The sequence below is a fragment of the Gopherus flavomarginatus genome, chromosome 7 (genome assembly GCF_025201925.1).
Source record: "Gopherus flavomarginatus isolate rGopFla2 chromosome 7, rGopFla2.mat.asm, whole genome shotgun sequence".
Lineage (NCBI taxonomy): Eukaryota > Metazoa > Chordata > Testudines > Testudinidae > Gopherus > Gopherus flavomarginatus.
Window position 1 is genome coordinate 24,783,842 of NC_066623.1, and position 24,356 is coordinate 24,808,197.

General features: G+C 38.1%; 1 protein-coding gene across 1 annotated transcript in view; it reads left to right on the forward strand.

The window, feature by feature from the left end:
- Positions 1–16,638, forward strand: part of GABRA1 (gamma-aminobutyric acid type A receptor subunit alpha1) — a 53,416-nt gene extending 36,778 nt beyond the window's left edge. Inside the window, exons 8-10 of the mRNA XM_050962739.1 lie at positions 1,654–1,806; positions 7,081–7,283; positions 13,848–16,638. Of these exons, the coding sequence (XP_050818696.1) occupies positions 1,654–1,806; positions 7,081–7,283; positions 13,848–14,156 (665 nt within the window). The 3' untranslated portion in view covers positions 14,157–16,638. The remainder of the gene's footprint in view (positions 1–1,653; positions 1,807–7,080; positions 7,284–13,847) is intronic.
- Positions 16,639–24,356: the final 7,718 nt, after the last annotated feature.

Here is a 24,356-nt window from a genome sequence, read left to right on the forward strand (position 1 = left end):
TCTGCAATATGTCACTTACAGTGTTGCCTTTGGCTAGCTCAAAGCAGCTACAGTATTTACCAAGCCGGCATTAATCCCAGTCTTTTTAATTTCCTTTATGCTTGAAATCTTGTTCTCATTTTTCACAGGTCAAAAAATACTTTGATAATTTAAGCAGCCAAATAAAGCTTCAGAGTACTATGATGTGTTAACTCTCTGTCCTTCTTAGCTTGTACTCCACAAGTAATTAATTAATGCTTACATACCATTTTAACTATTCTGTATCTGATTACATTGAAATAGCTTCCCCCTGTCATATTTTAGATTAATTCTTCTTTACTGACTTTACTAGCTATACTGGACACCCTTCAAAAAAAGGACACAGACAAAGAAGAAGATAAGTGGATGATTAAAAAGGAGGGTGAGGTCACACCAGTCATCTTACTTAGGTTTTACTTGAGTATAATGCTCCTGCCAGTCCTATTTTGGAGATGACTTTCTCTTCGTATATCCTTTCCTCTACCACTCATCTCATAATTTATTCTCTTTTTTTCCTCTCTGCCATTGTCTTTTAATGTATATTCAAATATCTTAGGAGTATTGTCACATCTTATTTATAAGCTTCCCTCAAGGTTATGTGTTGGGCAAGAATGTTCGCATGAATGTTCTCCTAGAATCTGAATTAGACAAAAAGGGCATTTGACATGCTTGGTGCATAAGCAGTCAATGTCTAGACACAGTTTTTCAATCCAATTTAGGATTTTCCTTTTCCAGTGCTGTTGCCAGTTGTTTATATTTTAAAGAGAATCACAGTAATTTCATGCGTCATCTCGTATTTAGGCAGAGGGTTTCATTCAGTTTCAAAGCCACATGTATCTTTTCTAAGCTAATATCTATTGTATTGGGAGTCAGTCTATACTGAACATAAAGTCACATAGGTTTTCAAATGTTTTGGGACTATTGCTTTTCAAAATATTGCATTTTCAATAATGTCTGTAAATAACAGAGTGAAATTGAGGTATTTTTGGTTGTATTCTGGCAACTGAGATTTATAAAACCCATTGTATGGTGACAAATTCCACAGGAATGCTGTTTCTCTATGTTTCTGCAACATCCAAAAAAGCTAGTTATGGACAGAATTCTGTCATAATTCATCCATCAGCCATTTACTTTAAGTGAGAGTGTTACTGTTGAAAGGTACTAAATTAATAGAATTAGAATGTTAGCCTTCTATCTTCAGAACAGATAGAGCATAGGTAATGGCAATGCAAACATAAATAAATTAGACTAATCCTTGTGTCCTAGGCCAGATCTGGATGAACCATGTCTAACCATCAGTCGCCAAGGTTAATTTTATCTTTGGACATTGTGTACAAGGATACTGGTTATGATAGTTTTCCGATTTATGATGACTAAGGTCCCCATTTCACAAAGGACAATGAAACAATTAACATTAAGTTTTATTCACTACCCAGCTGGGCTGAATTTGAGATGAAAGGCCCCTGCACCATCAATTCTTTATTAAAAAATTTCTTCAGACCTAAACCAAACTTTTTAATAACAGTGGACAGAAATGATGAAGAAATTGTTACTCATGCAAAAACTTGGGACACAGATTCTGATCTGTGCATACGGGAAAGGGTCTGACTGTCTTTTATTTTCATTGGTTTCTAGGGGAGTATGTTGTTATGACTACCCACTTCCATTTGAAGAGAAAGATCGGTTACTTTGTCATTCAGACATATCTACCATGCATCATGACAGTGATTCTGTCCCAGGTGTCCTTCTGGCTTAACAGAGAATCCGTTCCAGCAAGAACTGTATTTGGTAAGTGAAACGTAAAAAATCAAACCAAAACAACAACAAAAAAACTTGCCAGGGTCATATGCTACTTATAGAAAAGCACCAAATGACATTGGAGAACTGGATAAGAAATATGCTTTGCTTTGAAGATATTGCAACAGATGATTTTTTAAAGGTCCAAACTATTTAATTTATTAAAAAGAATGAATAGTAAAATGCTATATATCAAAAACAAAAATGAAAAATAATAACATCATGCTAATCTGGATTCAGATCTGAACACCTTGGCCTATCTTGATTTATACAAAAAATGAAAAGGAATATTCAAAGGGTTTAGCTTATGTGCATCTTAATATTACTAAATTAAATGTATATATCTAGGAACAAAGACTGTAGGCCATACTTAAAAGATGGGGGACCTCTATCCTGGAAAGCTGTAATTCTGAATAAGATTTGGAGGTCATGGTAGATAATCAGCTGAAAATGGATGTGATGTTGCTGCTCAAAGAGCTAATGTGATCCTGGAATGCATAAACAGGGGAATCTTGAGGAGGAGTAAAGAGGTTATTCTACTTCAGTATTTAACAGAGTTCCAACCACTGCTTTAATACTGTGTTCAGTTCTGGTGCTCACAATTCAAGAAGAATGTTGATAAACTGGAGAAAGTTCAAAGAAGAGCAATGAAAATGATAAAGGGATTAGAAAACATGCCTTATAGATGTAATTAAGTCACCCCTTCACCTTCTGTTTGTTAAACTGTATAGACTGAGCTTCTTGAGTCTATCAGTATAAGTAGCTACATGAGGAACATATTTTCAGTAAAGGGCTCTCCAGTGAATCAGAGAAAAAACACAATCCAATGGCTGGAAGTTGAAGCTAGACAAATACAGACTGGAGATAAGGTACAAATATTTAACATGTAGGGTAATTAACTATTGAAACAATTTGCCAAGGGCAATGGTGGATTCTCCATCACTGACAATTTTTAAACTGTTTTTCTAGCAGAAGTGCTCTAGGAATTATTTTGGGGGAAGTTCTATGGCCTATGTTATGCAGAAGTTCATACTAGATTATCATAATGGTCCCTTCTAGCCCTATCATCTATGAATTGTGTAATATGCAGACAAAGTTTAGATGCTAGCTGTCACACTAGGAGAAAGTGTGCATTGACTGTTTCTCAAAAAGCAAAATGGCTAACACAGCTTTCGGCTTGTATTTTCAAAGGGAGGTTAATCAAAGGGAGATGTTCACCAGACGTTCTTGCCCCAGTTGAAACTTCTAGCTTTAATAACTCTGTGGGTTGATCTCATCTGCAAGATCATCAAATACTGTTGTGGTCCAATGCTGCTATGGAAATCAGTGACAAAATTCCTATTGTCGTCTCTCTGAGTAGGATTCAGGCAGGGATGAATGCAAGGGACTCTAAGATAATATATCAGAGGGGTAGCCGTGTTAGTCTGGATCTGTAAAAGCAGCAAAGAATCCTGTGGCACCTTGTAGACTAACAGACATTTTGGAGCATGAGCTTTCGTGGGTGAATCTGAGGAAGTGGGTATTCACCCACGAAAGCTCATGCTCCAAAACCTCTGTTAGTCTATAAGGTGCCACAGGATTCTTTGCTGTTTTTAAGATAATATAGTTCACACCTGCTTTTGACTCCCTGGGGTTTTTGCTATTACATTCTAATACACATTTTTTTAATTAGAAAGAAACTGCTATAATATTCTCTAGAGCTTTTGTTTAACCTATTTCACATCCAAAATCAAGATAGACAGACAGACAAGATGGGTGAGGTAATATCTTTTATTGGACCAACTTTTGTTCATGCAAGAAATAAGCATTTGAGCTCCACAGAGCTCTTCTTCAGGTCTTCTCCAATATTGCAAACAAATAGATAGCTAGATCTAACAACAAGCATTTGATTAAAGAAAACAGAGTGAGAGTTCTCCAATATGCTCCAGTTCCTTTTGTGCTGCTCAAGCTATAACTGGCCAGTTGACAATGCCTCTGGCAGGAGTGAAAGGGCATAAATACAGCAGACCTTGTTTCTGCCCCAACAGCTCACCCTCAGCACAGTGCAAGAGCATGACAAAGAAGGAGCTCCAAAGGACAGGTATAGGTTAGTCGCAGGAGGAACTCTGCCTTTTAATGTTGGCAAAGGAAAACTGGAGATCTATAACCAAATTCAGAGGTCAGTCTAAGGGCCTGATCCTGAGAAGCACCTGCAATTCCTGCTGGATTATACCTATTTTCATCTACCTCTCAAAATATCCCCCTGTGAGTTGCTTTTCCTGCTTCAGCCCACTTTCACAATGTCTCTTCAGGTGAATCACACCAGCTTAGACATCCTTAGATTCAGAGAGAGAAATGCTCACATGGGGTATAAGCTCCATGTTGGTAAGTAGATATGAATGTAGAGAAGTCCCTAAACAAAGTATAGGAGCGTCTAATTGAATCTAATTTATATAAAAGGGGACCTACAAACTGCTGTGAAGTGCAACAGGTTCAAATCCTATACACTCACTACTGAAATTGGTATCAAAAGTCTAATCTTGAAAATTTTGTCACAGAGTAGATTGGGCCTCTTAAAAAGAGATACATTCAAAGATAGTTATGTATATATTTAAAAAAAGAAATGGAACTTCATTTCTTCCGTTTTGCTTTCTTTTTTTTACTGTTGGCAATACCAGATTGTTAGTTCATGATGCTGTAGTTATGGTTGGCCATAAATGGGGTACCAAATTACCCCATGTATCAAGCAAATAACTTACAATACCCTGTGTTATTCAGGCTGCTGTTTTTAAAGTCTTCCGACAGCCCTTCAAGAATGTAAACATTTTTAAAGTTTTCCGTTCAGAATACAATTATTTTGCTGACTACTTGTGTGTTTTTTACATATGTTTGAACCAAGTCTAGAATTCTGTTACTATTTTTTTTAATCTCCTAACTTCGCTGAAGAAAAAAGTTGTCTCTGAATACTTCACCTGGGCATATTCATACATGCTTCCAAACAGACAAGCACAGCATATATCGATTTATAGCCCTCTTTTAGCACTATAAATAAAAACACAAACTATAGCATAGCAGGATTTACTGTACAAGAGCAACAAAAAGTCATTAGTTATAAGTGGATAAAGACCTTATATATTCCCCTAAGGAACAAAAACCACATCATCATTAAGTACCCATAATTCAGGATATTGTCATTGATTTTTTTATTATCAGGCCCTTTTAGATCTCTGCATATTTTCATTAATGCTCAGTACAGTGGTTATAAACTGTAACAGTGATTTAATACATGAAATTGTCTGCAGTTGTCAAAGTAACTTGAGAACATGTGATTTGATGTAAATGTGTAGCTTGCACTTGCAAAAATCTGTAGGCAATGTGATAGCAATGTAATCCTCCTACTGTCAGTAAAAACTCCATGGATAGTTAAAGAAAAATTGTTCTTCCAGCAGGTATGAAGCTCTGCTACTAGAAATGCAAATTACATTGCCATGGGTCTTACTTAACCTCTTTACTGTTGCCAGAGCATCACTGTTTAATGGCAGAGAAACATGTACAAAATATCAGTTCAAATAAATGCAATATCATAACATGCAGCTCAGTCTATTTTGGGCTACATTGAAGAGGCATATTTTCCAAATATGTTTGCTAGTTCATTCAGCCCTGAACAGGTTAATCAGCAATAAGAATAATTAACATCCTTTGTTTTTATGGGAAACATCTTATAGCACTGTAGCAATCTTACACAAATAAGGTGGAAAGTATCCAACATGCGTGTGTATGCCTTGCTGAACTTTGCATAATTTTGAGTTGTTTTATCTGCAATTATGATATGTAATGAAAGAATTGACAAGATGGAAAAAGAGTTGCAACCATCCACATGTTTACTAAAATGCTAGGTGAGAACAGGAACTGGGTCAGAAATTAACTCTTCCTCTAATTCTTTTGCTGGAAGAGGAAATTATGTTGGTCTATTATGTTGGACAACAATAGGGCTGTGGTGACTTTCTTCTTCCTGTTTCATTCATGTTGGAGGGATGGTCATTAAGTCTGCTTTAAAAATAATAATTCTGCGATTTTATTCAATCACTGAATTTATTTACAATCTAAGAAAATAGTAAATCTAATCTCATGCTGTGGGACATAATGCACCCAGCTAAATTCCTTCCTGACCCTCAAAGTTAAACAGATTATGTTTCATTTTGTCTTCATCGGAGGCATTGCTGCATTGGCTACCATCACAGGCAGGATGCATGACTACATGGACCAATTACTTTTTGTATATAGTGTATATATTCTGAGATATAGTGTCCAAACTCTTGCCTAGATGAAAAACAGATATATCATGTAGTTTGTTAGATATTTAATATTACAGATGGTTCAGCAAAAGGAATGTGATATCAGTAACCCTGATAAACACATTTATCCCTCTTTCACTAAACTCACATTATTTTCCTATCCACTGTTGTCTGCTTGATTTCTAAGTGGTCCAACACTGAATAACTGACAACTACTTTATTGTGGTCAATGCCAACAATACTCCTTGGTCATCCACTCAGGGCTGTTTCTTTTGGAGCAGCAATATCTCCTAAAGCACAAACCTCCTTGTCTGGCTATGCTGAAAGAATGACGGGAGACATTAGATATGGGTTTAATCAGGCCTCAACCTTATCATCAGATGTCTGGGACTAACCTGGTGGATAAAATGTGCAGTGCAGGTGAAAACCCCCACAATTCACTCTGTGTGTGTGTGTGTGTGTGTGTGTGTGTGTGTGTGTGTGTGTGAGAGAGAGAGAGAGAGAGAGAGAGCTTTTTTCAGCCTCCCTTCCCCCCGCCCCACCTTTCCATTCATGTTCCTCCATCAGATCCACTGCCAGGATCCTCCAATTCCAGCCAATTCAGGCCCAGGCTGACCTTTTTAAACCCCTCATTCCTAGATTGTGAGTGATCCACCATTCTGACTGCTTTTCCAGCAGTTTTACGTCTCCCCTCCTCCCCAAAGCCATAAATCATGGCCCTTTCTCCGGGCCAGCCCTCCCGCTTAAAGTGCAGGGTGGTGACTTTCATATGTGAAAAGATCAAGATAAAGCACAATCCAGAAGGGTACTTCAAAGATTATTATTTCCACAGCAGAACCTGAAATTTGATATTTTCTGGTTAGGAAATATATTTCTAATAACAGAAGCTTGTGAAACTATTTTTCCTATTTTATTTGTGAATCCACATTGACAAGTAAAAGACAAAATACAGTAACTGATCTTAAGTGACGCTGACGTTTTTGCTTTACAGGAGTGACAACTGTTCTCACAATGACCACCTTGAGCATCAGTGCAAGAAATTCCCTTCCAAAGGTGGCCTATGCCACAGCTATGGATTGGTTTATAGCAGTTTGCTATGCATTTGTGTTTTCAGCACTCATCGAATTTGCAACAGTGAACTACTTCACAAAGAGAGGTTACGCATGGGATGGCAAAAGTGTTGTTCCTGAAAAGGTAACACCTTTACTAATAGATTTATGATATGTACATTAATATCTATTCATGGCTTTTGTGCTGGATTCAGTCTGTATGTTTTCCAATGGGACTTAGATAATCTACTGAAAAAGGCTCTTTACATGGATATTGGGTGTTTTCTCTTCAGGATCTGCTGGTCACACTGTGTGTTGATATCCCTTGTTGTATGCAAATTATTAGTATGGAGAGTGGTTACATTTTCATTTTTAAAGCACCACCAGGCTGTGCAGCATTGTGTGGCAAAGAGAGGAAGACATAATCCCTGTCCCATGTCTTAAATCTGAAAGATACAAGTTGGCTGAGGCTAAAGCTATGGCACGAAGGGAAAGCTCATAACTCAACACTCCCACCCCCTCCTTTCATGTCTTTATATGGCTCTCACCACTGTAGCACCTTCCAGTTATTTAACAGTCTCTCTTTATTTTTCCTTTCCTTTCCAGCCGGTAGTAGCAATAGATTGACTAGTTTATATGTTGTTGTTTGAGTGAGAGACTCAGTGGATGCGTGCAGTGTCTGTGAGCCTGATGCAAAGCTCACTGAAGGCAGTGGATTTCCTTGATTTCCTTTCCTTGATTTCCAAAGGCTATGAATCAGGACCAATTTGTAAATTTGTGTGCAGGAAGAAATAGATTATGAAACTTACTCCACAAGAAATAAAAATGACCATGGACTTCAGAAATTAATGCAAAATGCTTTTTTAAACTTAGTTTTCCCTCAGCAAAGTCCAGCCCCTTTGAAAGCTCTGTCTGACACATGGAAAAGCCTTCCCTTATTTAATGATTATTTAATTGCTTCATTAGAATGTAGCTTTCATGGCAGAGCATGTTTTTGAAGAATAAGGGAGGTGATGTCTGAAGTATCTAGGTCTAATAACATGGAGAACTTTAACTATACACTCTATTCAATGGGAAGCCAGTGCAAAGAGTTGGGTACTATGGTTGCTAAGTAGATAGACTACTGGGTTTTGTAGCAGTTGAAGCTCATTCAGGGTGTTTCTTCATTTCTTAATATAAGTTGCACCGAGCAAGCCTAGAAGTCATGATTCTGTGGATCACCTCATCTCTTTCTGAAAGTATGGGGTGCAATCTCTGCCAGTTATGGCTGAAGCAGACATTTTTGCTGCCATGACTCTTTGGGCTTCCCGTAGCTGTGGGGAGTCTAACAGCAACCCAAGGTTGCAGACAGACTTGAACTGGAGGCAGATGCCCTCAGTAATGGGGATGTAATAGAAGAGAAAAGTTCTTTGAAGCATTTGTCTCCTCTATTACATCCCCAATTTTGAGTCCATCTGAGTTATACCAGCTGAGGATATGGCGTAGTATGTATAAGTTTTCTATAAAAGATACACAGCATGGGTATTTTCTGCAGGCACTTGAATACTGTAGATGCTTAGTATGTAAGTTCAATAATACGATGGAGAAGACTGAGCATTGTGGGACCCAGCAGGTGAGGTCTTGCAGGGGGTGCATCTCAGACTTAAAGGTCAGATTGTCTGCCATCAGCAATAGCTGAACTACAGAAGGAATCTCAGACCAGAGTCCACAAGAGTGAAAGTTACCTATTAGCAAATACATCTCATCCTTTTCTGTGGAAATCGTAATCCATTCATGTGGCTTTATGAACCAATAAATAACAACAAGAACAAAGTGAAACCTTTCATTATTATTTCTTCAGGATTCTTCACTCCAAGTACCCCATATTAACAAAAGTGGGGAAAAAATATGTGTAGATGATGCAAGGTATGCATGGACCGTGTTTAGTAAATAATCCATTTCATGCAATGTACAATTATACAAAAACAAGGGCGATAGAAGTGATAGTGACAACTATAGAAGTACCTTCCTATTAAACGTTGTCAGAAAAGTTGTCATTTGTATTGTGCTCCCAAGCTGCAATCTCTAGGTGAAAGAATCTATCCTGAAAGTTGATGTGGTTTTCACTCAGAACACTCCACCATTGATCTGACATTTTTGGTTAAGCAACTGGAAGAGAAGTGTAGAGAAAAATGAATGCCACTCTACATAGCCTTCATCAGTCTGATAGGGCCTTTTTATGGTTCTAAAGAAAATGGATTGTCCCCCCATATTTTTGAAAGTTCATTCCATACATCAAGGTATGCTGGCAACTGCTGTGTATGAAAACAAAGGATAAAATGCTTTGACATTAACAACAGCATGAAATAGGTGTGTATCTTGGCTCCCATGCTCTTTAACATCTACTTTTCATTACTGCTTCTTCATCCATTTAAGGACAGCAATGATGGCATTTATCAACATTGCAAGATTTGGAGTGAAAACCAAGGTTCTAAAGTCTATGAATCTATGAATCTATGAATTCCTGTTTGCGGATAATGCGACCTTGGTTGCCCATAGTGAATCTTCCCTGCAAAATCTTTTGGGTAAATTTCATGAATCATGCAAGAGCTTCAGGTTGACAATTAGTTTCAAGAAGACTGTGATCATGTACCAAAGAGTTACCCTTTCTGGAGGGTAAATCTGTTGATGTTGTTGACAGCTTTTTGCTACTTGGGTTCTACCATCATCAGAAATGTTGACCTTCAGACTGAATTAATAGAATTGGAAAAGCAGCTAAGTATTTCAGGCTTACAGAACTGTACATGGAATCACAGCAAACTATCAACTAAGATTGAAGATGCAAATCTATAAAACTTGTGTGCTATCATCCCTGCTTTATGGTTCCGAAACCTGGACTACATATGCCAGGTATATCAGGAGACTTAATAGCTTCCACATGAGATGTCTGCATAAGATCCTGAAAATAAAGTGGGGAAACACATTACCAAACACAGAGATGCCGGAGTGCACAGGACTGACACACTTAGAAACCCCTGCCAAGAAGAGGAGGTTGCAATGGCTCATTCATGGCAGGTGAATGGTAGGAGACCATATCTCCAAGAATATTTTCAACATTGAGATTTGGGACAGAAAGCAGGGTCGCCCTTTATGGAAGTACTACGATGTGTGTAAACATATATGAAGTCGTTCAATATCAATGTGGAAAGATGGGAGGAGTGTGCAGGATCCCTTCCAATTTGGAGGGAGTATCTGAGTAGGTGCAGCTCAACATGATGTGGTTTTGATCCAGAGGATGGAAGCAAAGTGAGAAAGAAGAAAGTAGCATGCTGTAATCATGGATTCTAACTCAGACAGCACATGAATCTCTAGAATTTGTAACAAGCTATGTCACGCTTGAATTGGACTTGTCAGCCCTATGTGGATTCATCAGGCACCTAATTAGATCTCTTACATGTACACCATGATCCAGTTTGGATTGATGGTTGCCAATATATTTCATGCCTGGTTCTTGCCTATTCTACACATGATCTTTTCTCATGATACAAAGGAATATTAAATGAAATTGTAAGACAACAGATTTAATAGTGGTATTAGGAAATACTAATACTTTTTTTAATATCATGAGTAATTAACCTGGGTAATTCATTGCCACAACGTGATACTGAATTCAAAACAAGTATTAAGCAGATACGTGTATGTTGGGCCTGATTCAAAGGCTATTGAAATCAATGGAAAGGCTCCCACTAATTTAGATGGATTTGGGATGGGGCCCAATGTGAACATTCAGAATTATATTAGTTAGTATTTTAAAGACATATATAAACACTTATACTTCAGAGCAGAAGTCATGCACTAATGGAAAGGTTCTTGAAGACAGTTTAATCCATAATTGTCCACTGTGGGTTTGGGAGTTTTTTTGCAGCTCCCTCTGAAGCACTTGGTACTCTTTCCTCTCAGAGATAGGATAGTGGACCACTTATCTTTTTTGATATGGCAGTTCTTACATTCCTTAGGACCATGCAGTAGCTTCCATAAATTTGTTATCAAATATTGAAAAAGTTTTTTGAGAACAATAAAATCTCTTTAATTTACATACACATAATAGTAATTTCCCGATTCATCTTGTACATAACACTGATCCTATTTTAATCCAATTCATGCTTTCATACACATTGACTATTATCCCTTTTGTTTATTCAAACATATTTCTGATACATTTCCAGTGCTTACCACCAAGGCATCTACTGGAAAATATGTAACATGTCATTACATATGTTATTTAAGAAATCTGTTTTTAAATGGCTCTTACTACAAAATTTCCTTAAGTCCTCTCCTCTGCACTGAAGAGACACTTACTTCAAGTCTTGAGACGAGACAATGAGCACCAGAAGAAATATAGCTATTTTATATGAAATTTAAACATTAACTAAAGGATTTAGAATGAATTGTGCAAAATGTTCACATATGAGAACTGAAGATAGTGTTGCAAAACCAAAATCTTTGCAGCATTATTAGTAGAGCTGAATGAATATTGGGGGAGGGAGGAAGGGAGGGTGAGAATCCATGAACATTCATTCAAATTTGTAAAAGAATTTTGACTTGAGTGGTTGTGGTCATATTTGCTGTTTGTTTAGTACTGAAACTTCAGTAGAGTGAGTTTTTGGGAAAAACTAATATTAAGCTTCAGTTCTTGAAAATGCACAAAAAAAATTGAAATGTGTAGTTGAAGGCAATATTAATAGTTCATGCTATTTTGGTTAGTTGCGTAAGTTATACAAGCAGAGAATAGAAATAAAGCCATGTTACTTTTGTAACTAATAACTAACACAAGTAAACATTTACAAAGAACTGTATGCAAATGATTTGCGTAATTATTCGCTGAAGAATATTTCTAAATTAAGTCAAATAATGACTACGTTTCTCTTTGCAAAATATTTGCTCAGCTTTCCTTATTAATTATACTCGCAAGCTCATTATAGTAATTTAAGAGTAATTTAAAAATACACTTTAGTGGAGATCCAGTTGCACTGAAATTTTGAAATCTCTGTTCTGACTTTTTCATATGGCAATGATACTGGTATCCTAAGTAGTCAAGATTTATGAAATGATAACCCTAAATCATACATTCCATTTGATTTGGGACTAAATTAAACATTAAAAATCCCATAAAAAACAATATTCAAGAATTGTTTTAAAATATTAAAAATTGTATAGCTCTTGTATTCCCTAGAAGTTAAGGATCCTCTTATATTCTTTCATATTAACATACCAAAGATATCCTCTGTACACCGTGTACTGAATTAGCTGTCACGAATACTACGGAAAAGGCAAAGTCAAATCAGTCAAACTCGTGATGGACAGAAGTTCATAATCTAATATCACCCTGGGCTCTGATTAGATGTGATATGAGTGCTTCATAAACAGGATCAGGTTGACAATTAGTTTCAAGAAGTCTGTGATCATGTACCAAAGAGTTACCTTTTCTGGAGGGTAAATCTCTTGGTGTTGTCGACAGCTTTTGGCTACTTGGGTTCTACCATCATCAGAAATCATCAACAGGATCAGATTTTTGGCATCTGCCCCATTATCAGTTTCAGACACAGTTTAGAGCCCTTCTGAGCCATAGGAGTTGTTTCCATATAGTCAGGGATAGCTGAAACACAGTACAATAGTATTTCTCTCATGCTTCCTTTCCCTTCCATTCAACCTATGCTCTGACTTGTTCCTATATAGAAGCTATGGTGGGGAGTAGGACTGCCCACAACTTTATGCCAGCTGAGATTACCATATGCCAGATGAGTTCAAGCCAGTTAAAAGGCTTTAAGACAAATTTAAATGATCAGAGTGGCACATTGCCTGATCAAGGACCAGGATCACATCCAGCATGCTTAATATAACTCAGTCATTTCTATTGAGTTATTAGCACTTTTTTAAATATCAGCATTCTAGGATGTTCCATAAATTTCAGTGCAATATATGGATATTTTTAAAAAGATAGGGGATATACAATTTTATAGCTCCCACACATTCTGAATGAAACTCCAACCACTGCAACTCAGCTAGTCCAGTGGTAACCTGCAAAAGGCATCATTAAGGCTCCAGTATGTCCAAGCCCTTATACACATGCCTAAATTCCAAGTATTTTGCTGAATAGGGATCAATAAGCTGTTTGTTGTGTTCCTTTTAAATAAGCATTCTCTCTCAGCGTGAGGAAGATGAAAATGATATGTATGATAATTTGTGTTAGAACTCATAATATATTATTTATCATGGTATCTGAATGACAAATTTGGAAATAATTTTATAATGGTGGCATCCTTGGTATCTCTCAAACTGAATATATTTGTTCTAGTCACAAAGCTCATTTGATTCAGAAGACAATGGACTATGTTTAATTTGCTACTGTTTGATTAATATTGCCAATATTACAATACGCTGCTTTGCTTACTATTAAAAATAGCATATCCTAAAATGTATCCGTTATTCTAAATGCTTTTGGGAATTAATTGATTGATTTATTTCTAGGAAAAGTAATTAAACTGAGAGATTGTATCTTGTTCTTGAGTACAATGTTTTACGTAAATCACACATGCACACCTAACATCTGCTTAGTCCAGTTTGAAGTATAATTTCAATATGTAGCAATAACATTGTGTTATGGTACATTGTCACAATATTAAGTATTGAAAATGTGGACAAGAATAAAATTCATTTTTTCTTTCCCCAGCCAAAGAAATTGAAGGATCCCCTCATTAAGAAAAATAACACATACACAGCAACAGCAACAAGCTACACCCCTAATATTGCCAGAGACCCTGGGCTGGCTACCATTGCTAAAAGTGCAACAATAGAGCCCAAAGAAGTTAAACCAGAAACAAAACCACCAGAACCCAAGAAAACTTTTAACAGTGTCAGCAAAATTGATCGACTATCAAGAATAGCTTTCCCACTGCTTTTTGGAATCTTTAATTTAGTCTACTGGGCAACTTATTTAAACAGAGAACCCCAGCTGAAAGCCCCAACTCCACATCAATAACCCTGTTAACTCATGTAGTTTTGTTCAGTCTTTTGCACTGGGGATTGCTTTCAGTTTGACACATAGTAATTCCCATTTGCTTCATTGCCTCTGTCTTAAAGAAAATGAAGGTTTCCTTATTTTTTAAAAAAAGTATATATCTATATTTAAAAACAAGTAACCCTGTATACTAGGGCCATAACAATGTGATGTGTACACCTGGGAACCATGATTCTGAAGAAGGGAGAGGAAAAGTTCAGTAATGAAAATGAATTCAAAACCATTTGTAGATAGCTTATTACTGAATGTCCCAACAAAGATCCTGTACATGTATGTGAAATATTTTTATGCAAAATAATTGTGGGGGAAAATACTCTATGATGTTCATGTAGCACATACTGTAGTGTACTTACCATTTACAGAGCACTGTTTATGTTATATTTTTTTCAAGGCTGTAAGGCTTTCAATTTTGTCAAATTACATTATGATACATTATGTTTCCAGCTCTTCTCTCCCCTCCCTCCCCAATCCCTCGCGCCCCAATCCCCAATCACTGGTCTTATAATATGTAATGTTCTTTAAAGAAAAGGAAGTCCGAATACTCTAGGAACAGTTTATCACTGTATAGCACATATGATTCAATGGTAATGAATGCTTTAATCTGCTGTCTTGAGGCAGTCTTGTTCTAAGCATTAATTTGTCACTAGACTAGACAAGAAATCAGTTGCACAATTAAGTGCAGAATTCAAATGCCCTTTACCCCATGTGTAATCAAACCAGTACCTGGATGCTTTTACAGGTAGCTTTTATTTATCAATATGTTTCAGAAAGAAAAAAGGGTTTTGCAAGCTCTAGATATGTTGAATGTATTCTTTTATAAAATAGTACATTAAAAAGCTTTAGATTAAAATTTATGGATAGCAGAAAGACAAAATATAGTATTTAAATAATATATGTAAATATGCAGCATGAGATTGTACTTTTTTTACTTTTTTAAAGTTGTGTTCTTAAAATATTGTGTAGGGTTCATCTATCTTAGCTCTTAATATGTTGTTAAATGCTAAAGGAAACATATTTAGAGCCTGCATTAAAAAAGTCAGTGATACTGGAAAGACTACAAAAGGAAAGAAAGAGCTTGGAGTTAATTTCATTTGTAAAGTGGTTAAGTGTACAGTCGTTTGCAATTTGACAATGCCATCCAATGTATACTATTAGATAAATGACTGGTCTGCTCAGGTCATGCATAAATACTAACAAATGGAATATATTTAGTAGGTAAAACTGGTAAAATACTTGTTAAGACAGAAAAATCATCTGTATATTACTGCTATATTTGCTGATACATAACTGTTACAATAAGTGATGTAATATATGTAGCATTCAATACAAAATCATACACAAAAGAATGTACAGGAAAATAGATTTTATTGAATAAACTTACTACATTTCATTTTTACTGTAGCAATATATTTGTAGGAACAATATGTAAGGGCTTTAAATACAAGATGTCCATTTTGCAGGTATGGTATTCCCTTTAAAACAATTCTAGTTAGTTTCATTACTGCTGAGAACTTCTTAGAAATATCAATTTCAGGTAAGGAATTTTCAAAGAGATTGAGAGATTGATGGATTTTTGCAAGCGTTAATTCAGAATCCACAAAACATAGTATTGAGTGAATTTAAAAACAATGCCACATGAACAGTCAGCAAATTAGTTAATGAGACAGTCAAGTTTCATAGTTATGTTTCTGGCAATGTTTTATAAACTCTTCTCAATAAATCAAGAGGTTACCTCGCAATCTACAAACAAAAAAAATTGATGTTTTATTTAGAAAAGATTTTTTTTAAACAATGCTTCATTGTCTAACATTTAGTCCTGTCTAAACTTGATGAGCTAATCTGATTGGAGTTTATTAAAGGGGATGTTTCATCTTCTGGTTCATGTGTAGATATATGTATAGAAAAAATAAAATATGGCTCTTTAACTTCTGTGTTCTTGTTTATCTTGTTATTTTTGGCGTTAATCTAGTGTGTTCATTTAGGGTATTTTATCTTCCTAGCTATTCATAGCTACCTTTTGGTCTGCATTTTGCACATTAGATGTGAATATTACTTAATTAGTCTGCTTTTTGCTATGCAACGACTGCATTATATCACCTCTTAGTTTGTTAGTCTATGTGAATAGTATTATACTGTATAAATTTGATTGCACAGTTTATCAGATATAAAGTATTCTCTATGTAGCTTTTTTACAGTGCTTTGCTAAACCATGTAATAATAGTAAGTCTTCCTTGAAAATAATGATACACTCTTATAGAGGACAGTTCCTGTTTACTCCTGGGATAATTTTAAAAAGTTGAAATTGAATGTTTATTGCACCTCAGTGCAGTAATGTGGCAATAAAACTTAAATCTAGTAGAGGTTGTTTATGGCAGAAGCATGTATTTGCTTTACAGAGTTTAGCAAAAGCTCTTTATTTTATGTCAGACTGTAATTCTATTATAATAATAAAGATAAAAATGTTCAATAATGAAAGTGAATGTTTTACTTTCTTTTGGTTTTTTAGTTATTGCTTTTTACTTTATGTTGCATGAGAAACTGCTGTTCATCTCAGTTTCTGTGTATTTGGAAACAAATGACACTCTCATGTTTGTAAGTGTCTGCACAATGTTTTTCAAGGGACACAAGCAATATCAGAATAGTTTCTGAAATATGATTTGGTATATTTTTTAAATAGTGAAGTCTGCACAATGTTCATCCAACAAAGCAATAAAATGTCCTAGATGAACAAGTGATTTAGGTTTGCTAATATGGTGAAGGGTATGATACAGAGTCAAAATAGAATAGGACAGTGTCACAGTTAAATTTTTTAATAATTACTGTGGCAGAATATGGATAAACTAACCAGATAAATGATGGGGGAAACAAAACAAAACAAATGCAGGCGGTTTTAATACAGACCTCATGTTCTGGTAAAATAAAACAAAAACAAACAAAAAACAAACAAAAAATGCAGATCCAATGGAGACTTTGGGCCAGATCCTTAGGTGGTGTAAATTGATGTTCTTAATTTATTTTAACAGATTCTGTATAGGACATTCTCATTAATAGTTATATAGGCCAAGTCCTGAAAACTTTGCTGAAGTCCTCATTATTACATACATGAGAAAAACCCAGGTATAGGAAAAGAAATTGCATGGAGTTTGAAACCTCAGAGGTTTTCCTGAATTCCTCTTGCAGGGGAAGCAAAGTCTTCATGATTTGCTCATCTGTGGGCAAAGGGAGATAAATCCATGGATTCCCTGCTATCTATGTGGATCTCAAGGTATCTGCAGGAGGAAAAAGACATTGGCATGTTGTTCTGCCCCACATAGTGACTGCCTGCCCCTGGAAGGACTATTCTAACTGTGCTAGCCCCTGGATCCCCCCGTAAGGGGAGTCCTTAATATGGAGCAGAAAGCAGAGCAAGTTAATGTGGCCTCTGATCATATTCATTTACTCTTTCTCCAGTGTATTTACAGTTAGGGAAATCCAATTCAGCGCCCCATCCGAAGCGTATCTTCCCCAACTCCATGGAATTGGAATCCCAAGGAACCCGCACATAGGACTTCCTGCAGGATTGAAGCCATAATATTGGAATACCCCACACCCATGGGCACAGGCTGTCTTCCATGTGCAGATGAGGAGGGCAGCATGGGCCATCATTTTTTACTTTGTCTTTACTCAGACAATCTTAAGCAGGAGTCTGCCTGAGTTAGAATAGTGTGAAAATGCAGAACATCAGGGTTTTACTCCTAGAAAATCAAGGTGTGGTGCTCAATATTGAAGGGCTAAAGAACACCACCAGCAGCAAATAGATTCACAGAGTATCATAAAACATTCCTGGTACAACACCATGACATTCTTTGCTATGTTTGCTTTGTAACATTGCATCAGTGGGCCAAATTTTCTCAGCTATACCCCCGCAACCTCCTTCAAAGCTGCTGTAAGCATGTAATCTAGTAAAAAATGGCCCAACCTGAAAGTTGTTTGTGTCTCGTCTCCTACAGCTCTTTTCTTGGCAGGTTGGAAAGAGGACAAAAAGGTGTTCCTCCTCTTTGTCCCTTCTCCACCCCTCTTGGCTGGAGAGTGGGAGGATGACTGCTCCTGATGGCTCTGGTCCATTGACTCAGCCTTATTCCTTGTGCGTCAGATAGCATCAGGGCTATTCTGCTTGTTCCAACCATATTTGTGGATCACTTCAAGAAACAATGTGGAACCTCAAAAAGTTGCATGAAGCTACAGAACCACAGGATGAGAGCTACTGGAAAAAAATCTTCCTATGAACATCCCTTCCCTGAGGCTGGTTCCTTCTCTATCTCCTTCCACTCACTAACAATATGGTAAATAATATGAGCTTATGAAACACATTAGCAGCTAGAAAATCGGACACACATACTTCAGGGAGCAGAAGAATAAATAGAAAACTTCTTTCAGCTTGTCCTGTGGATCTGAATGGCTGTCCAAGTAAATTAGCATGACTGGGGAAAGTTAAACTTTCTCAGTAGATGAAAAAATATCTAAGTAGTGCACTAAAACAATAAAAACTTCAATATTTCTTCAGTCTTTCTATGGCAGATTAGAAGCAAAATCCTCCTGTTAGACATAAATATGACATGGCTAAAATAAAAATGTGTCTGCAGTCATGAATTCTGCAAGTGTAGAGTATTATCAGCCTGTCAAGCTGTTGCTGTCATGTTACATCTGATTACAACACTGTTGTATACTACAAGAGAGCTAAAAGCCTCCAAATGACAAGATTCTACAGATTCATTTTTGTCTAGCTACAGGCCCATCTAAACAGACAGAATTACTTCACTGATGTTGATAAACTCATTTGATTAAACTGCTTTAGGGCTTCTGAAAATGTTCTGAGTGGATTTTGCACTCACAGCACAGCTGCCTCTTGCACACATTTCACCAAAGAAGTAGAGTCATTTTACCTTAAAAATCTTCTGAAGACAGACAAAGGGCACAGGTTTTTAATGTGCTATCGAGATAAGAAAGACATGTTCAGTGAACTCTGGCTTTCTGAAGTCAAACAGATTTTGAACCTCATCCATACAAATAGAAATGGTGCATTTCCTGTTAGGTCCCCTCATATGTTAAGTATGCTTCAGAATTAACCAGAGGCTGTGCAGGTCCATCTGTGAAAGATCAAAATATCTGAGTTTGTCTACTCTAAAGGCAATTTTTGTTGATATTTGCCTAGAATATGCCTCTCTTGCATGCCTCATAGAGACTTAGATTTGATTGTATTGGTCATTCAGATCTAATGCAATCACTTACTTCTATCTCACTGAAAAAAAATGCAGCAGATGTATATTAGTGTAAAATTGCTAAAAAACAAAATGAAAAAAAACACCTCATCAAAACTTCTACTCTACTATTTCTCTGCTGTTAATTATCAGAGTACAGTACCTCCACACAAATGGGATGTTAGCTATCAGATGTTCTCTCAAGTGTAATAATACCTGTTAATGTAAGAAATTTACCACAGGGCTATGGTAAATTCCACCCCACAATGAAATAAATGAGAAACTGATATGGTGAAATAAAACCATGAAATAAAGCTCAGTGAACTATAATAGAGAGATCTTTATCTTCAGTCATAATATTTTTTTTAATTAAAATGTCCTATAAAAAGAGAGAACTGGATTTCAGCTGAGGTAAAAGACACATTTTAAAAAACTGCATATCTCTTCAGTCAGAAAAAAAAATAAGACCATAGTAAAATCTTTGCCTGTAGTTGGCTTATTTCTATTCTCTTACAGTAGTAACTAACAAAGCAAGATTGGTTAATGAAACTCTCTCAGAAAAAAATTATAGGCAAGCTCCTCAGCTGGTATAAATTCCATAAGTTAATTGATTTCAATGGCACTATGCTAATTTATACCAATTGAGGATCTGGCCGAGAGTATCAAAGCTTAATATTAAATGTCTCTTCCTGTAAAGAAACTTGCCTGGCCAGAAAACTGACAGGAAGGGACTATTGCCCAGAAACTCAACTAGAGCAAGCTCAGAGGGATTATGGCAGGAGAAGAAGAGATTGTGGTCTCAGCCTCCCAATGGTGCGTATCCTTGGAATTCAGAGAAAGGAGTCCTGGTCCCATGGACATAGAGATGACCACATGAAGGACAGACCCCACATTCTGCTACTCCATCGATTACCATGGATATCTCAAAATCACATGAAGATAGATGTGAAATTTGGTGGAATTGACTGAATTTTGCTTCTGAATTTGCTTGAAAAGGAAAGTCAAAGCAAAACAGCACAGAGCCATACAGAACTGAACTAAGCCAGACTAAGTCCTGTTAAGCCACAGTATCAGAAATACAGTAGATGCCATAAGTAAACACTGCAGTATGCTAAAGGTCAAGATTTCAATAGCATCCACTGTGCAGTATTTCTAAATACAATACTTCAAACAAAATGAAAGTCAGAATTTTCAGAAGTGAGTGCACGGAGTTTGGCACCTAGATCCATGCTTACGCACTTACTGCAAATGGGCTGCCTATTTTCAGAGTTATTGACCCCCACCTGTCTTCCCCAGTTCCAGCTGATATTGCCAGGGAATTCCATGAGTTCGTCCACTATGGATCTCCTATTAGTGTAAACTGGATGTTCTCTGTACATCAGAGCATTGCAATTCTGCAGGCAACACATCTTATGAGAGAAGACTACTTATCCTATGCCCTTTTGACTGAGAAAGCTGGGTTAGGCTGCAAATACTCTTCCTTCACTATATGTTTTAGAGTTTTAGAGGATGTTTTAGAGTTTCTTTTTCTTCTTCATGAAGTTCCCAAACAACAGTCTAAGAGTTGGTCTACACGGAGCAGTAATAAGCACTATGGGTGTGTGATTTTTAAAGTGCATTGTGTTGCACTTTAATTGTTTCATGTAGACCTTGCTAGTGTTAACTAAAAATTCCCCAGTGCATTTCAACTTAGTGCTGTTTGAAGCAGTACTACATTAAAGTGCAACAGGGACCTTTTAATTCCCCAAATCTGCAGTGTCTATACATACCAATTTATGTGCAACACTTTAGTGCACCTTTGAAATCACACCTCCACAGTGTGAATTACTGCTCTGTGTAGACAAGCCTTAAGACTTAAGATGTCTAATTAAAAACAAGATTTATTCAGAGAGAAAAATCAGATAAAAACAAGAGAAGCATTGTAGATAACATCTAATTTGATACTCTGAAAACTGACCTACATGTGATTCTTAGCTCTAGTCCCAAAGGATAAAAAAAAAAAACAACTTACAGCTACGATTTTCAGAACTTCCCCACATTGGCCTACTCTCTTCAAAGTCAATGGTAAAACCAGGGATTGGTAACCTTTGGTATGCAGCCTGCCAGGGTAAGCACCCTGGCAGGCCAGGGAGGTTTGTCTACCTGTTGTGTCTGCAGGTTCAGCCAATCGTGGCTCCCACTGGCTACAGTTTGCTGTTCCAGGCCAATGGGAGCTGCGGGAAGAGGAGGCCAGCACATCCATCAGCCCGTGCCACTTCCTGCAGCCCCCATTGGCCTTGAGTGGTGAACCACGGCCAGTGCAAGCTGCAATAGGCAAAACTTGTGGTCACGGCAGGTAAACAAACTACCCTGGCCTGCCAGGATGCTTACCCTGGTGAACTGCGTGCCAAAGGTTGCTGATCCCTGGGTAAAACTCACGTTGATTTTGATGGGAGCAAAGTTAGTCCAATCTTGAGTGCTCTTGAAAATCTCACCAATATTTCTAGAAAGTCCTTACTCTCCAATGACTTCCTGGCGATCCAGCCTGCCAGTTGCATATGAGGTTGTTTCAACAGCACTACAGGCTGTAAAAAGCAGAATAGGTCATATAGATCCAGAACATCCTGCTCTGGTGATTTTAGGAGCAATGGTAGATGCACAAGGCAGGGATTCCCATCCATGAACCCAGACAACACTGTTGATGGTAGGAAGCCTTGGCATAGGACAGTTGTCAGTGTGGTCCAGATATCAGTGGCAACATGCTCGTGGCACAGATATGACAAAAGTTTTAATGAATTCATACAATTTCAGAAATAGGAAGGTCATTCGGCAATGTGGCCCATTACAGAGGAACAGGTGCTGCGGTACATGCTATCACTGGCAACCTGTCAACTGGTGTCTTTCACAATCTTGAATCATCGTTAATCAGTTGTGTTCTCATTTCAGATACAGGACCGCTGGCTATACACATGAGGGTTTGGATCTGTGGGCACAGTATTGTGGTTTGAGTGCATAGACAGGTATCCAGATTGTGCCAGGGCTCCCAGCTGGGATTCGCTGGCGAAGCATTATTCAGTTGGCATGCACAGAGGGGCATGTTATGGGATCAACTGTTGCCGCCGTTGTATGCTGTGCGGGTGCATCAGCAGGCACTGCATATATTAGTGATACATCTGGGAGAAAATGATCTGGGAACACTTAAAGGTGTGGAGTTAATGATTTGAACTAGGATGGACCTGAAGCAGAACCTGGCAATTTTTCCGGGTGTTAACATTGTCTGGTCGAATATGCTTCAGTGCAGTGTCTAGTGGGGAGCCTTGAACCCTGCCAGGGTGGACAAAACCAGGAAGTATGATAACAGGGAAGTGGCCGAATTCTTGTTGCCCTTGAAGGGGACAGTAATTTCACATCCTGGCATATTCTTTGGGGCACCGTAGTTATTCTATGGGCCACCGTAAGAAGGATGGGGTGCACCTGTCAGACTTAGGTGCTGCCATATTTTTGGCAGATAGAAAAGAGAGTATTAGGAGATATCTGGGAACCTAGCTGGCTGTGGGGAAGAGGCAGGCAATCTAATGGCTGGTGCCTCCTTGTGGAGGTACTCCATAAATTAAGGCACAAAAGAACAGATAAATGGCTTAGAAAATGAATTATGGAGAGATGCTTGGTAATTGAGCAAGCTGAGGGCAGTTGGGGATTCCTCTGACTGGTAAAGCAGGGAGCCAACCCCCCATCATTATAGTCCACCTTAACCCTTCCTATGGAGGAGGGGATCAGTAAAGTCCCAGCAAGGAAATTGAAAAGAGGGGGGGGGGAGCTGGTGGAATCCTCCCGGAATTGGCTGCAATTGGATGTTCCCAGCAGTGGATCTGCTGGAGGGACATGAATGGAAAGGGATGTGTGTGGGGAAGGGGCTGAAAAAAGCACTTCCCCCCTTCCCTCCACAGTTGGTTGTGTGGGTTTCACCTGCACTGCACATTTTAGCTGCCGAGTTAGTCCCAGACATCTAATAATAAAACTGCGGCCTGATTAAACCCATATCTTATGTCTCCTGTCATTCTTTCGGCATAGCCAGACAATCACCTCCCTGCACTTTGATCAAGGGGGGGAGGGCACTTGTCTGGCTGGTCGGGAGAAGAGGGCAATGCTTTCTGGCTTGGGGAGAGATGGGGAGATGTAAAATTGCTGGAAAAGCAGTCAGTGTGGTGGATGACTCTCCAACTAGGAATGAGGGGTTTAAAAAGGTCCGCCTGGGCCTGAACCCTTCCCTCATCACTCGGAGCAGGCTATGCAGCTCCCATCCTCCCTCCCTATTTGGGTCAGAAATATGCCAGGTGATTAGCTATATCTGCTGTGGGCATTGCGCTAGCTGCCCCATTGAGGGGGGCTGGGAAGTTATTTTTCCCTTACCGCCATATTGGCCAGGTGCATTTGGGTTTTTTTTGCCTTCCTCACAGCCAGTTCAGATGGGCTTTGTTCATGCATAACATGACGGGGGGGTGGGGTGGGCAAGCCATATGTTGCAACTCCTTATTTAAGTGTATGGCGGATGTTCAGTGCAGGTACTCCATAAATTAAGGAGCAAAAGAACAGATAAATGGCTTGGAAAAGGAATTAAGGGGAGGTGCTTGGTAATTGAGCAAGCTGGGGGCAGTTGGGGACTCCTCTGGTTGGTACAGCAGGGAGCCAATCCCCCATCATTATAGTCCATCTTAACCCCTCCTATTGGGGGGTAGGGGTCGGTAAGGTCCCGGCAAGAGAATTGCTGGAGGGACCTGGATGAAAAGGGGGAGCTGGTGGAATCCCCCCGGAATTGGCTGCAATTGGAGGTTCCCAGCAGTGGATCTGCTGGAGGGACATGAATGCAAAGGTGTCGGGGGGAGAGGGCCTGAAAAAGCACACCCCTCCCCCCCCCGGTTAATTGTGGAGGTTCACCTGCAGTGCA